This window comes from Takifugu flavidus, chromosome 11 (genome assembly GCF_003711565.1).
Source record: "Takifugu flavidus isolate HTHZ2018 chromosome 11, ASM371156v2, whole genome shotgun sequence".
Classification (NCBI taxonomy): domain Eukaryota; kingdom Metazoa; phylum Chordata; class Actinopteri; order Tetraodontiformes; family Tetraodontidae; genus Takifugu; species Takifugu flavidus.
The window spans coordinates 6500637-6515966 of NC_079530.1; the positions used below are offsets into that span (position 1 = coordinate 6500637).

General features: G+C 44.8%; 1 protein-coding gene and 1 long non-coding RNA gene across 3 annotated transcripts; one reads left to right on the top strand and one right to left on the bottom strand.

Annotated features, from left to right (window-relative positions):
• Positions 1 to 1826: 1826 nt before the first annotated feature.
• On the top strand, positions 1827 to 3566 carry c1d (C1D nuclear receptor corepressor). Its single transcript, XM_057046549.1, has 5 exons — positions 1827 to 1987; positions 2155 to 2315; positions 2574 to 2640; positions 2952 to 3007; positions 3101 to 3566. Exons 2-5 carry the CDS (start codon positions 2178 to 2180, stop codon positions 3305 to 3307), a joined length of 468 nt encoding a protein of 155 aa, XP_056902529.1. The 5' UTR covers positions 1827 to 1987; positions 2155 to 2177; the 3' UTR covers positions 3308 to 3566.
• A 666-nt stretch (positions 3567 to 4232) lies between these two features.
• Positions 4233 to 10235, bottom strand: LOC130533870 (uncharacterized). Of its 2 annotated transcripts, XR_008952695.1 has the most exons (5): positions 10107 to 10235; positions 5335 to 5453; positions 4999 to 5090; positions 4720 to 4904; positions 4233 to 4366 (listed from the first exon to the last, which is right to left on the bottom strand). It is a non-coding gene; the product is annotated as an uncharacterized LOC130533870 (long non-coding RNA). The 2 variants fall into 2 exon arrangements; XR_008952694.1 differs by lacking the exon at positions 4233 to 4366 and having other exon boundaries at positions 4584 to 4904.
• Positions 10236 to 15330: the final 5095 nt, after the last annotated feature.

Genomic DNA, 15330 nt, shown 5'->3' on the forward strand with positions numbered 1-15330 from the left:
TGTTACCCCGAGGGGTCCGATCAAGAATTCAATGACGTGTTTCTGTGGTTCACAGATGGCAGAGTTTGAGATCTTTGAGGAAACACTCTGCAGGGTGATTTGTATCAATAGCCAAATTAACAGATGGGTATAAATAGCACGTCGCGGCAGCTCACTTGAAACTGGTGGCACGATTTCAACACTATATTTAAACAACACATTTGCTACATCGTCACAAGGTCACCCCTAAAAACATGTGGTTTGCACTCTGTGTCACTATTTTGGTCGTCGGCGAAGGGCGTAGTTGGCTCAGCATACAGGAGTGATTCCTCCAGGCTTCTACGTCACCCCTGAAGGCCGACTGCTCACATCTGCTGTGTCCAGGTCTATTAATAGTTTTTATTGATTTCTGAATATTTAAGTTGATTTCGTTCCAGAACTGGAACTATTCTAAGTCCTATGGACACCCCCCCCCCCCCCCCCCCCAGATGCGGGTGGCCTTTAACGTGAAACTTCCAGCACACCTCCACCACAGCCTGAGGCCTCCAGAAGCTCCACCCTGACTCATTCTGCAGATTATATTACACCAAATGTTTTTCTTCCAGGCGTTAAATTTTAAATCTTTCAAATAGGACAAACTGAAAAAATAGATGCATGAAATCAGAAGAATGCAGCAGTTTGAAAAGATGGCAGTTATGCACATCTCCATACCCCAGTTAAACTCTCAGCTGGGACACAAACGCACAATATTTTTACCGTGCACGTTTAAACCAGGACTTAGGCACCGTGAAACGAGCCCTGACATGTAAATAAAGGATGAGCATTCGTGGTTGGTGGTGGTAATGTAGAGCTGTTTAAACTTTTATGCTGACCTTTGCCCTCTGTGGGCCTGATAGCTTGGGAGGTTTGACCCCAGATTGTTTTAATTACTTTAATTAAACATGACTTGCTTTCTGAAAGTTCATATCTGTTCACCAGAGGCTCTGTAGGATCCGGAATGTAACTATATGTTCTTTAAATTTTTACTTAAATACTTAAAGTCTTAGTAACAGTAAAACCTTACAATAAGTAACCGTTGAGCAGTTCTACAGCTCTGCGTTACACGATAGACGTTTTTACAAGACTACGCAGATATGGCCGCATATCCGAACAGAAGATATTTTCCAGGTCCAGTTGAACAAACTTCCAGCTGTATCTCAGAGGACAGTTTTGATCCTGGCTGACTTTTATTGTTACATCACAATATACTGTGTACCCTTCAATAAACATGAAAAGGCCTTTGCTAAAAAAGGAGACACTTTACCTGCAGTGTTTTTTTTTAAATCAAAAAATCCCACCTATGTACAAAGTCAATAAGAACTTTGAGATACCGTACAGTCAAAGTCCATCTGCTGCGTCTCACCATTGAAGGTCAACCAATGGAATCAACACTAGTGAGATAGTTGAAAAAACAATGTAACACAATTTTGTGTCACCTCAAAGTGTGTGAAGTATAAGATTTATCTATATTGCTGAGTGGAATAACAATGCAAGGCTGTGAGGCTTTATATCTCATAAAACCTAATGAAATATTGTGATAATGTGGTGTGTGCCGCTCTTACGTTGGAATGCTGCCATCTAGTGGGGAAACCGCACTATAGCATTTCCAAACTCCGGTCGACGGGTTCTCGAGCACGTTGGATTCCAGAATAACAGCAATGCAATAAACGATAAACATCTGCAGGGAATGGGGAATGCAAATTTTACAAACTACCCATTTTCATTGTTTTATTACTGCAATTTTACGGCATATTATTAATGTCCCTGTAAAATGTGTCAAGTATACTAAACAATCGATACTTTGCTAAACTTTGCCCCTCCAGACGACAGGCGGCAGTACAGCGCACCAATTCACGGGTTTGCTCGCGTCACTTCCGGTGATATCAGGCGTTTCTGCTTCAAAGCGACGGCCGCTGTATCTCACCTGATATCATCCACTTTTCAATCAACTGATCTTCAGTGCCAAAGGGTAAAACACGTTTATGTATATATAACTTATATGTGTCTTGGTTTGGTTCAACCTAGTGTCTTTTGTCACTTTTTACCAGTTCTAGCCGCAACACGTGCGAGTTTAAACGTTGGCTAACATTCATGCTAATCTCGCACTGATGTAAATTCTGGCTTTTGCACATATAGTTGCGGATTTGTTGAAGTGGAAAATGGCAGCGGGGCATCGAAATGAGGACTACCCTGAAGAGATTGACGACCAGCTTACAAGCTTCAACTCTTCAGTTTCTTCTGTGAAGACCATGTTGGAGAAGTTAATGTCGATCCCCAGGAACGAGGAGCCGCAGAAGGTAGGCTTAACTTTAAAAAACAGACAACAACTTTCGAAACACGCTTTTATCAATTAGATTTACTGACATTCTCGTTCGCCCACAAATAATGGAGCTATACCGCCGACAGCCATACACGTGTATTATACTGACAGAAAGCATTAGGAGGTTACCAGAAGTCTGAGATGAACCACATTTACTGCCATTATTGAGGAGATTTAACCAGAAGTGGCTTTAAAAATATTCCACTGGGGTTTATTGTAATTCCTTTATTTACAGCTGAACCCTTTGGATCAAGCCAAGTTGGATCTGATGTCTGTCTACACCCTCAATTCCTTATTCTGGAGTAAGTTTTCTCTGTCATGGTTGAGTAGATTACCAAAACATGGAAATAAATAAAATACACAAGTATACCTCCTTTAAGCACTGTAGGTTTTAGTGTAAATGGTATGAAAATTTCAGCCTCAAAGGTAGAAAGACTTAGGGATACTCTTCAACTCTCTTCCTGTAATTCTCTTGAATACTGCCTCTAGTTACGTAATGAAGGCGCACACTGAATTCAAATGCTGTCTATAAAGAGCTTATGAGCAGTTATTTTGAGATGTTCTTGCATCCAAACTGTTCCTTGAGTTGAACTTGTCTTGTTTTTGTTCTCAGTGTATTTGGTCACACAAGGAGTAAATCCTCGGGAACATGGAATCAAACAGGAATTGGTACGAATGTTTTCGCTGCAGTTTCCTCCCAGATCCCTTCATTTCACGTGTGTGTATTTCTCAAATATGCTTCTCAAATGTGCGCTTTTTCAGGAGAGGATAAGACTGTGCATGAACAGAGTAAAAGAGATCACAGAGAAGAAGAAAGCTGCTCGTCTGGACAAGGGAGCTGCTGCCCGATTCGTCAGGAGTGCTCTGTATGAACCGGAGGAGAAAGATGATAGAAGAAAATCTGCCTCTAAGAAGAAAGCAGAAGGAAAAAGCGACACGCCGCCATCCAAGCTTTTGAAACGCAGATGAAATGCAGAAGTTGTGGTGTAATTTAGGGATTCTAAAAAATGTCAGGTTGTTTCTGTAATAAATTAGGTATCAGACCTACAATAAGATGGAGGGTGGGGGCTGCCTGCTCTGACCTGGCTTTTACTGGATTTTAGGTTTTTCTGCATCCATTCACACATGATGAATGTTTGATGCTCTGTGTTAAACGTGATTCTGTGAATCATTTATGCTGCTTGATATTTTACACGTCGTTTTATTAAACGCTTTGTTTAATAGTTTACATTGTTTTCTCGTGCTTTTTAAAAAAAATCTGGATTTCATGTTGTACATTACTTGCAACATTTATTTCCCATAATCACATAATTACCATTTAAATTATCTAAACAAAATCCACTAAACTCTTATTGTCCTTAGAACAGTTACTTCACAAACCTTAAACTCTACTTTTTTAAACCCAAACATTGCATTTTAACTCTATTGTAATTTGGATTTTCACCATTTGCTCAGATCTGACCTTTTGGTTGTTGAGAAAGCCTCTTATCCATCACAAACATCACCGGAGCTGCATGGCTGCTCATGTAAACAACAGCCATAATGAGGCTTTTTTAAGCAGTCACATTTGATAAAACAGTCATACTACTTGCTGTAAGTAATCCCAAGAGGACAGCTGAGATTTTAATCTTAGATGTATCTGCCAATCTGGGCTCCTTTAATCAAGCTCAGGAAACGCTGAAGCGGTGAGTTGATTTCTTTGGAATGTATCTTTTCATTATTTTCTTCATCGTTCCTGCTGCGCCCTCCAAAAGGTGCATTTGTTTAGCCCAATCAGACGTAGGTTTTCTGACAAGTTTGCATTAACTTTCTTCCCCAAGGTGTCACATGTCTAGTTTTCACACTGGGAAACTGAAGATCTCCAAATCCACTCAGTCATAGCGCAGCTCCATCTGAACTAAATAACTCTGCCGAGGAGCTTAAGCACCACCGACGGCCTCCAAGTCCCAGTTGTTCAGTCACGTTTTTGATCGTGTTGGACCAGTTTGGCCACGTGTGCAGACAGGACGACGGCCGAACCCAACCAATCTACAGAATCAAATATGCAGGCAGTTCAGCAAAGATAATCGTTTCGGTAAAACAGATGCTGGAGACCGACGGCAAAAAAGGATTATAAAGATTTAAACTGCTCTTGGATTCATTTGATATGTGATTTTTTTGTGCTTATATGGAAGGAAAATGCATCTCCACTGATTTAAAACACAAGAACATTATTTAAGTTCTTTAAATGTTTTCCTTTAATTCAAACTCATACATGTCTTTAGACTGCTTTATGGTTTAAGTGCCTCCATCATGATAAAGACGAGTGTGGTCTGCAGCTTTATGCTAAAAGATTCCTCATTCCTTTTGTTTGTACCGCTGTAGTAGGATTTCTTAATCACCTCATCAAACCTGCTTTCAAGATCTTTCAGAAATTCACCGACCGTGGCCCAAAAACCAGCATTTCCTCCTCCAAATGAAGAGCGTCTGATGCTCAGACCTTCGAGAGAACCTCCAGAATTTAGCGAGATGAATGCAGAAGCTTTTACACACATGCTGGCAATCAAAGCTGCAGGAAGTCGGGCAGCTGTGAGCACATGAAGGCAGGAAAAGGCTCACCGTTAACCACGCTGATGGATGTTCTAAGACACGGAGTAAATGGCTTACATGTGCATACATACAAGTTGCCTGGAGGTGTGTAATGGATTGGATCCCCTCATAATTCCCGGGACAGCGTTGTCTTCAAGGTCTGCACGGGCGGATGAGACCACAGCTGCTGGGACATAAATTTCCAGAGGAATGCCGTAAGTCTGAGCCGGCGGCACACAGAGACCGACTGTAAATTCTTCCCCACATGACAAATGGTCACCCCAAGGACTGTTGTGTGTTGTGATCGTGTGTGTGAGGAGGTTGGGGGGAAGTGGGAGGGGGGGTTCCCCATGTAGGCACGGGCAAGGTCACTGATTGCATGTCTCATGCAGGAGTGTGTGCACAGACAGTATGCTTACACACCCTACCTGCACAGGGACAGATGTGTGTGTTGCAGGTTCTGCTTCTTTATCTTTACTGCACCACTGGGCAATCACATGTCTTCGGCCCCGCGTCAGGAGATCCGGCTACAAGAGCATCGCTGGTTCTGCAGGACGAATATTCACGTAGGTTTAATTGTGTGATGCGAACAACAGAACAAACTCTGGTGCAGCCGAGACACAATTACACCTGCTGGAGAACCTTCCCCTTCTCCCCTGTAGAGAATAATGGGGTTTATGGCACATCAATAACCCCACACAGCCTCTCCGCTCTTGCGCTGCGAGGTGAGCTTTACAGCTAGCGTGGGGCTGCAGGCCAGGAGCCCTGATGTAGGAGCCCGTGGCTAACGGTAGCACTGGGCACTGTAAAGTGATGAAGGGCCTCAGCTTTTATGATGATGTGAATGATGTAGCCTGAGAGAGTAAAAGAGCTTGTGAGAAGAGTGTCTGTCTATATAATCCAAATGCAAGGGAGGGGGATGGACTATAGGAGACGTATACACACACACACACACACACACACACACACACACACACACACACACACACAAGCATCACATTTAAGAGCTTATATAAAGTAAAGCTTATATAAAGGTATATGGAAAAATTAAAATACCTATTACATTACAGTCACTTTGCTTCTGTGCTAGCCATATATTTTTCATCAGATATAATCATTGCATTATGTCAGCCTTTTAAATTATTATATGAAATATTGAAATTAAAGGACAAAATCCGAGCAACAGAGGCAAATAAACTACGACAACAATCTTAACTGACAAAGGATTGATTCACATTTTTATGGTAAAATGTGTATTTTCAAGCGCTCTTCGCTGATTTTAAAGCTCACACACAAAAAACCTTCCCCGCGGTCAACACTAGGGGGCAGTCGAACACAGCAGTAAACGGACCCTGGTCAGGCGTGCTGGCAAAAGTGAGATTTTCTTCTTTTCCCCAACCGCAGAGCAGATTGGAGAAGATTAGCTCTTGTTTGGCCAGTAATCACCCTTATCACACAGGGAAACCACAACAATACACAGAGTTTAATGACAGAAGTAATTGTTTTGGAAGTCCCACGTTCCGCCACAGCCGTCTGATGAATGACAGCCCGAATGTGCAGCTCTGTGAGCAGATTACTGCCGCCTGGATGTTGTCTAAACCCATTCGTTATGGTCACAACTTTTCCTTTGTGGCTCCTCCGCAAAGGCGAGTTGATTTCAAAGATTAGAAAAATGAAAAAGTTAGGAAGGGATTTGGATTAAAAAAAAAAAGGTTTCCTTGGATGATTGTTTCATTTGATGGAGGATCAAGCGTGTTAAAGTTGGACGTGCTCTTCATATGCACACATAACTACTAGTTTTATTCGTATTTCAAATTGTTATTTTCCCCCCTTCTTTACCGAGATAAAATCCTAGTAACAGAAAGCTGTGAATGTTCTGCCTTCCTGTGGCTGCAGGCAGTGTGTGCAAATCATGACCTAATGCACAGCGTCTGCATATTGGACTAACATCAACTGGCTGTTATGTGTGAATGTTTCAGGGGGTTCTGTAAAGGTTTGGAATGCTGTGCACAGAGACAGCTGCAGTCTAGACTGTCATTTTCATGTCACATTTACTGGCATGAAAAGACAAATGAGGAGGAGCGCTCTGCTCCGATAAGAGAGGTGGTAAGAGGATCTAATGATGGCTCCTCCAGAGCAGTGCAGAAAAGGCACCTCTGGACCCTGCAGCAGAGCAGAAGCAGCAGCAGCAGCAAAGCAGCAGCAGCAGCAAAGCAGCAGCAGAGCAGCAGCAGAGCAGCAGCAGAGCAGCAGCAGCAGAGCAGCAGCAGCAGAGCAGCAGCAGAGCAGCAGCAGAGCAGCAGAAGAGCAGCAGCAGAGCAGCAGGAGCAGAGCGGCAGCAGCAGCAGAGCAGCAGCATCAGAGCAGCAGAGCAGCAGTAGCTGCAGCAGAGCAGCAGCAGCAGCAGAGCAGCAGCAGCAGCAGAGCAGCAGCAGCAGTAACAGAGCAGCAGCTGCAGCAGAGCAGCAGCAGCAGCAGAGCAGCAGCAGCAGGAGGAACACGCAAACACGTGTGTTTGGTGTGATGGTGGCCAACGTCAGCGTTTTTACACACGTGTTTCAAGGCCACCACGTGCTGCTCTGTCTGTTTGCATCATAAAAAGCAGCCAAATCTGTTCTGAACGGACTCGTTCGATGGAGGCTGTGAGAAACTTTCCCAAGCAGCCAGCAAACCCCATTCCTGATGTCAGAGCGCAGCTCAGTCCTATTACAGCTAATTGGAGTGGAATGTGCCATTAGCTAATCGGGGGGCTGGTTTTTTCCACATTTCAGAGCAGCAGACAGAGGGCAGCCTCTGTCCCTGGCTCTCTCACCTTCCAAGGCCCCATTATACTTCAATAGAGGATAAACAGCAGCTCCCAAAAATGACGGTTTCCAAAGTTTAAAGCAACATCATTTATCACCCCTGCCAGCTGTTGCAGGTGTGACCTTGTTCCCACAGCCCCACCAGCAGGCTGGGCCTGTTCATGGAGCACACATGGAGGCCTTCTTAAAGTATCGATGGGGGGGAAAAGGAGCTCTGGATCTGGATGTTAGCTGAAATTTGCTAAATGTAAGTGTCAGTTTGTGCGCTGAGCCGCAGAAGTGACCACCCAAAGTCGTCTGAGCGTGACCAAAGCATGTCAATGATGTCCCGGCGGAGGATTTCTGCCTCCTTGGTGGTTTTACCTCAGCGTTGAACCCCTGACTGCATGCCTGTTCATTCTGACATGTAAGCAGCAGCAGTCTGACACACAAGCCGCTCCACAGTTGCTTTTCAGCCACTTGGCGTTCACACAAATCAGATCCGCGATGGCGTCCAGTGGACACACTCTCCTCATCGTCCCTGCGACTCAAACACCGTCCACGTTTGTCCTCAAATTTCCCCCTTTGCGTCCTACTGTCATCTGTGTATCCAGATCATCCGGAAGGTGGAAGACACTTGTCCTCAATGTGTTCTTTATCAAAGCTCGGGTTTGGGTTTGGGTTCGCACGCAACATATCGACCACCGGTCAAACAGAGACGCCACCGAGTGACATTTTTACAGCAAGAGAAGGAAACAGATTAAATATTTGGAGCTAATCATGGAAAAATCCTGGTTTGGGTTCCCTTTTCATCCCTTTTCATGTTTGACATTGGAATTCGATTTTGAGGGGAGATCAAACACGATTTTAGTGGACAAAAGCTGAAAATAGAGCTTTCAAGTGGGGATATAATTATGTTCAATATTAAAGGAGCACAACTGGTTGACCCACAGCTCGCCAAGATGGTTGATCCTCTCAAGACTTTGCCAAAACCAGCTGTGCTGAAGAAAATCTGCAACTTTTCATCAGTTTCCTCAGCTCTTCAGATCAAATATGGGCGTCAGTGGCAGCACCTGAACTCTGAGTCAGTCGTCATGGAGATCACAGGCATCAGTGGGGTGACACAGAAAACAAGGCCGGGGTTTATGGGAGAGGCTTGGAGGAGCAGACTTAAAAAGGCTGGCTTACCAGTGCACATAACACTGCGCTATGCAAACACAAGCTAATTATTAAGAAAACAAAGGGGGAACTGCAGAAATGTGCCAATGCACACAGATCCCCGGCAGAGTAATTGTGCGTGAGCTATTTGGGCTGAAAACTGCATAATTTGGTGCGCTTCCCCAGCAACGCCAAGCAGAATGAGCAACATCTGTTCCCCGGGACGGGGCTCGGAAAATAGCACATGGAATGATTTAATGCTAGAGGATGAAAGACAATAGTCACTGAATATGTCTAATTTGGTGGCTTTTGAAAAACCAAGGTATCCAAGGTTTTTGTGTGGGTGCCACAGACTTACGCTAATGCTAATGTAACTGGAGGTCAAAGAGATCTTAGCATGAACACGTAGGATTAAAGCTCAGAAAAGCTGCTTACGCGGTAAAAAATGAGTCAAAATATTTCTGCTTCACATTCTTACTGGAATAAATTAGTGTTTCAAAAGACCAAAATATGGTAATGTCCCACAAGAAGAGAAATTCCTGCATTCCAAAGCATCTAGCTAACCCATCCAGCACCCTTTGAGCTTTTCCAGCAATTTCAACATGATCTCATCCTACACAGCTGAGCAGATCCTTTCCAGCCTCGCTCGGCATGTCGGCGCTCAGGGACGCGTTGGTGGGAATTTGATAATACTCGGCAGCGCGCTGGTTGCCTTGGTGAAGAGCCACGTTTTGGAATCAGCTCCCAGAGCTGCAGCATGAACCTCGGCAAAAGTACGACTCCCTCTGGTTTCTGACGGAGTCAAAACAATCAGCCCGGACCCTAGAGGACAAGTCCTAATGGCGAAGACGGGAAGCCGTCTCATCTGCCGCTTTAACTGCGCGTCTCTTGGTTTTATCTGTCATCACGTCTTTCGCTGCGGAGAAATCTGAGAGCGGCGTTTTAGTCGAAGAACTTTAAAGGGAATTTTATGCAACTTTCCTCACAGTGATTGATGATGGCAGAAGGATTTAAAGCTGAACTGAGGACGTTGCACCCATGAGGACAAATCTAGTGAAGCGTCGCAACTCGTGACGTCCCACCTTAGGACATAAAGGTGTGATCCTGGGGGCCCACACAGCCACACGCTTCACTCCAATACTAATCGTCTGTAAATGAGGGCCTACTGAGCCCCTCACACACACACACACACACACACAACACACACACACACACACCACACACACACACACACCACACACACACACACACACACACACCTTTGTTCCCAGTTCATCCCAGTACAGCCAGAGGTGTGTCACCGATCAGCGGAGCCGTTGGAGCTTCAGCAAAGCTTCACCTGTGGATCACTGCTGCAGCCACACAATCTGGAAATGGGTCACCTGCGGGGGAGGGGGTGGGGGGGTGAGAGGAGAGGATCAAGTTAAAAAGGGAAAAACGGGGACTGGCACTTTAGATGACCCCCCCCCCTTCCTGAAAACTGACTCATTCTGGCTCCAGGCACCCCCCCCCCAAACCCCCACTCCTTTTTTCATCAGCAGGACAGATAAAGAAAAGCATGAAGATCCTGTGATTTTGTGTGAGGAACCCATGTCAGGTGTTTGTGTGTGTGTGTGTGTGTGTGTGTGTGTGTGTGTGAGTGTGTGTGTGTGTGTGTGTTACAGGACTTGTTTGTTCCTCCCAGAACCTAGTAAGTCAGGAGTGCTGGTATCTGCAAGTATTGTCATGTCTTTTGAAAGGTCGTCTGGCTTTTGCTGTCGGGTTTATTCAATTTTGGAGTTCATTTTGTTTTATTTTACACTGCTGCTGGCATCTCGTTGACCATCTATCACCATGTCCTTCGTTATAAAATCTTCTTCCTGGAGCTTGGTTTTTTTAATTTGGGCAGCTAGGAGCAAAGGCCCACTCCCAGTCCTGAGCATAGCTCCGATATCGGAAGTGCATGAGCAGCCTTATCCTGCATTTGGAGCTGTGTGGAGCATTGAAACCACACATTCCTCATGTTTACATGCAACAAATATCCACTCTTTTTGATAAAGAAGACCAGAGTGTTGATGATTACAGCAGGAGAAAGAGGACGAGCACTTCTCTGTCTGTGATGAACTCATCAGGCACCATTTGCTAGCGCACAGACCAGTATTGTGCACGTGTGTGCACGAGTTTCATCGTTAAATATTCATCAGAGATAGTCATTGGTTTGGACGACTACATATGGGCTAATTAGAGTAATAGTTTATATCTACATAAACAACCGCCTTCTGGGGCGCAGGGAACGTTTTAATGTCAGATGGTGGCAGAAACTGTGTGTGCATGTGTGTGTGTGCACGTATTTGTTCCTTTTTTCATGCTTGTCACTTAGTGTTAGATGGATGCTCGCGCTGTGTGTGGACATACGAGTATTTATGATGTGAAACAGACAACCTGCTGTAAGAGTTTATGTGTGTCCGAGCGACCGTGTCAGATCCGAAGCAGACAGCAACACGGCCTCAGTGGCACCGAGGAGAGGCTCCGACCATCAGACCTGCTCCCAGAAGAACCAGGATTCGTCTCAGACACTGTGTGTGTGTGTGCTGTTCGACACCAGTTGCTATTTGTTAATTTATCTGTGTTTTATTGCGTCTCTGCAGGCTGATGTTTTCAGGATCGGCCTCAAAGTAAGTCCTGAATGAAAGAACTGAAAATTGTGCACGACTGTGTTTGATACACGAAATCCACCACGACTGTCGTGACCTACAGCTGGAACTTCTCAGACCCCCACTGGAACAATCTTTCAACCATTTATGCGTGATGTGAATTAAACTTAAGGTCCCATCACCTTTTTACATTTTGGTAAGGCTCAACTATTATTCTCATTTCTAGAGTTTTTAATGAATAAAAATGTTTGACATCTGCTCCCAAATGTCTGCAGCTGCCCTGAAACTTCATGGGCGATCGCATGCTTTCGGTGTTGCTTTCTTGTTTTAAAACTGTTTAACAATAGTGTAAACTGGCCCAGGTGCCTCCAGGGTTTGAGGTGTCGTCCCTGTGGGGGTTATGTTTATGTTGGTTCTTCAGAATAATAATATCCTTACTCCACTACTTTAGAAGACAGAACTTGCTGCGGTTGTGGCTTTGCAGCTCTTGGCTCTCCAGCTCGCTGCACTCTTCCCGTTAGCTGCTAACTGCTAATAGCGCCTGGTTTTGGATGCACGGCTGATAGTCTGATGACCAGGCTCGGTGTATTTCTCCTTAATTCTACCTGCAGCAGTGTGGAGGCGAGCAAAGTGATGTTTGTTTGAAGGGTAGCTCTGGCTGGTCTTTAGAAATTACTGTCAGCTTTGATTGTACCCGTATGTGTTGAAGGCACTATTCAGTAAAACAAAGCTCAGCCCTCCTTTTTTTTAAGTTAGGAATAAATTCCTCTACAACAGTATTCATTGTCTTCATAATTTACTGACCATTCATGCCCATCCAAAACTGCCTCCATAATACTTGGAAGGAACATGATTAATCTTTTGGTGCATTCTTTGTTTATGGGCGTTGACTCAACCACTGCGGATTAAATTAAAACTGGTAAGATGAATGAAAGAGAGGAAAGACGTGGTTGAATTCAGGCAATAAATCAGAACAAAATGGGCCTTCACTTTTGTTGAAAAGCTACGCTGTGGTGTCGGGTGGATGCACCCAGCTCGGCTTTATTTTGCTACTGGATCCTCCCCTTCTGCCACCATTCCTTTTATTTTTGAGTTCTTTTCCGGTGTTGCGGTTGGCGCAGTATCCTCACACCAAGAAGGTCGCAGGTTCCTTTCCAAGCTGTTTTCAAGTTGCCACAGGTGTGAGAGAACAGTGTGTAATAGACCGGCAGCCTGCAACTGGTTCAGAGAAATCCAGGAGGTCCGGACATCAACCAAAATGCAAATGTCTTCTTTTAGCTTCGTTCAGAGTGATCTAAAAATCTAAAAATCTAAAAAACAGGACAATGTGGGCCAAATACACACATCAACCATCCAGAACAATCTGAAATATGGCTTTTGTGTCTGTGCAGCACCGAGTGCAGTAAGACTCTCAACTAAAAACCAAACTTGTGTAATTGTAGGCTTTCGTTCTGCGATTCAAACGCTGCTTTTTTTGCTTCGCACAAATGCACCAGCAGCATAATTAAACCCTTGTGGTTACAGTAACGATCATGGGAGTGACTTTTCCTGCCAGAGGGAACACCAGCGCTCGTCCGTTGGCCTAGCTGCTACCAACTGGGTCACACACACACACACACACACACACACACACACACACACACACACACACACCACACACACACACACACACGCACACACATGTACCATATGTACCACAGATACAAACATGGACTTCTGCCCTAAGGCTCACACATGCATTAACATCCTGTACACATAAACAGCCTCAGAGTCAGCGTGCACAGGAATGCATGCATACTTCACTGCCCATGTGTGGTTGTTCTGATTTCTGCCTGTAATTGTAACTGTAGACTCTATTTGGGCGTCGAAAGACCACCAGAGACAACAAGTGTGGCTAAATGACACAGCTAGCAGCATGCTAACTTTAGGGAGCTCATTATTTAGAGTTGGAGTACATAAAACAGCACTAACACCGACATGATCTACAACTAGGCTAAACACCAATGTGTGCATGATTTTTCCTCTTTCCTTAAGTATAATTACTCCAATGCCGTGCCCAATCCAACAGCAGGAAGGGCCGTCAGTGACGAGGTGCACCGTGACACATAGTGCGAGGAAGGGGGGACCACAAATTTCTCATTCTGTGTGATGTTTCCCATCTGCAAAGTGCGTCATAAATTTAAGTGACGGCTTGTCTCTTCATCTTGAATCACTTTTGACTGCGGAAAACAATGGGTGAAACTCCACACCACATCAGTCATTTAAAACCAAAGAGCTGGTTTCACGGCATGGCTTTCCTCTCTGTTTTGGTTCCAGGTCTGACCAGAGTTCTGGCTCTGATTTCAGTCTGCGGATATTTCTGCAGTTCCCGGGGATTTCGGTTTCAGGGGGTTCCAAAAAGGAGACACATGTGCCATGTGACATTGCCTTCCGGAAACGGAACGACCGTGCCTCCTGCTCCAGGACTCCCGCATAACGTGCACGCACGCAGAAACAGAAAACACAACTACACTCGCTGTCAGTCTGAGAGTCAGCGTCACCTTTTCTGTACACAGTTCCTCGTGTTTCCTCTGGTCTCATAATTTGGCTTTGCTCAGCCCCGGCCCACGGGCCCCAGTCAGAAACAATTAAAAGCCTCATTTATATTCTCCCAGTGAGCTCCCACAGCAAGTGACTACACACATCATCAGCTCGCATCATCTGTGTGTGATTTTAGGCTTCAGGCTGTTTTCCATGTTGACGTGAACGTGGCCATTCTTGAAAGCACTTTTTGATCACACGGATAATCTGTGGCACATCCAGCTATGGAAAACTTAGAGTTTCAGAGCAAGTATTTGGCTGTTCTGGGACTCCAGCTGAGTGAGGAAACAGTGCGATTCAAAGGTTTGAGAAGTCCTGTCGGAGGTAAAACGCTGAGTTGATGATTTCGTCTCCAATGAATGAACCTCCAAAATCTCCCGTGACACATAACAAAAGTGTCTCAGCTGGTTAAGAACAAAAATGACCTTGATGATTGACTGATCTCTGAGGTTCTCTGCTTATTTCAGACTTCTACAGTTTCCTAATAAACTAATAAAGTCAGGTTGAATTACTTCTCTCATTCAGAGAGAATAAACACACAAAATGGAGGAAGAAAAGAAATGAAAACTGCAGCAAAAGCCTGGCTGGTGTGCGTGTGGAGGTCTATAATTTATGAGGTTTGTGGAGGTGCCAGGTCCGCAGCAGGTGCGGCGCATCTCCTGAGTGCTGTGACCCGACATGTGTTGGGTTTGTGGATTGGTTTCCTTCCTGTCATCTCAGCTTTCTCCGTCTCGCCCCCACGTTGATATAAATAAAAACGGGCAACTCACCGCAAAGCAGCAGGGGGTCCCCTGGAGCCAAGGAGATGGATTTGGGTTGGCAGAGTGGGGCTTAAGGTGGGCTGGTCAGAAATTCTGTGGTTATTTATAGACACTGGGACACAGCTCAGCCACTCGAGCCTGATCAGACTGATAGATAATGAGAGAAATGTGAAAATAATCCATTAGTCTGACATCTGAATTCTGTTCTCGTTTTAAAATTTGCCCCCAAACTAAACAAGTTGTGCTTTCAAGGTTCAATACAGAAACTAAAATGCAACTGGTACAGAATTCAGACATGTTGCTCTCCTCAAGGCTTTTCTAATGCATAAAAAATATTAGAAACCCCATCAAGTGGCTGAAAACATACTGATCTGTATTCTTCACAGAAAAATCAGAATTTTTGACGCTTGAAATGAAATCACAGCAAAAGCGGGCGTCGTGCTTCAGAAGCTGAGCCCGCACACTCTGGACTAGAATGGATCAGTCGATTAACTGGGAGCACTGGGAGC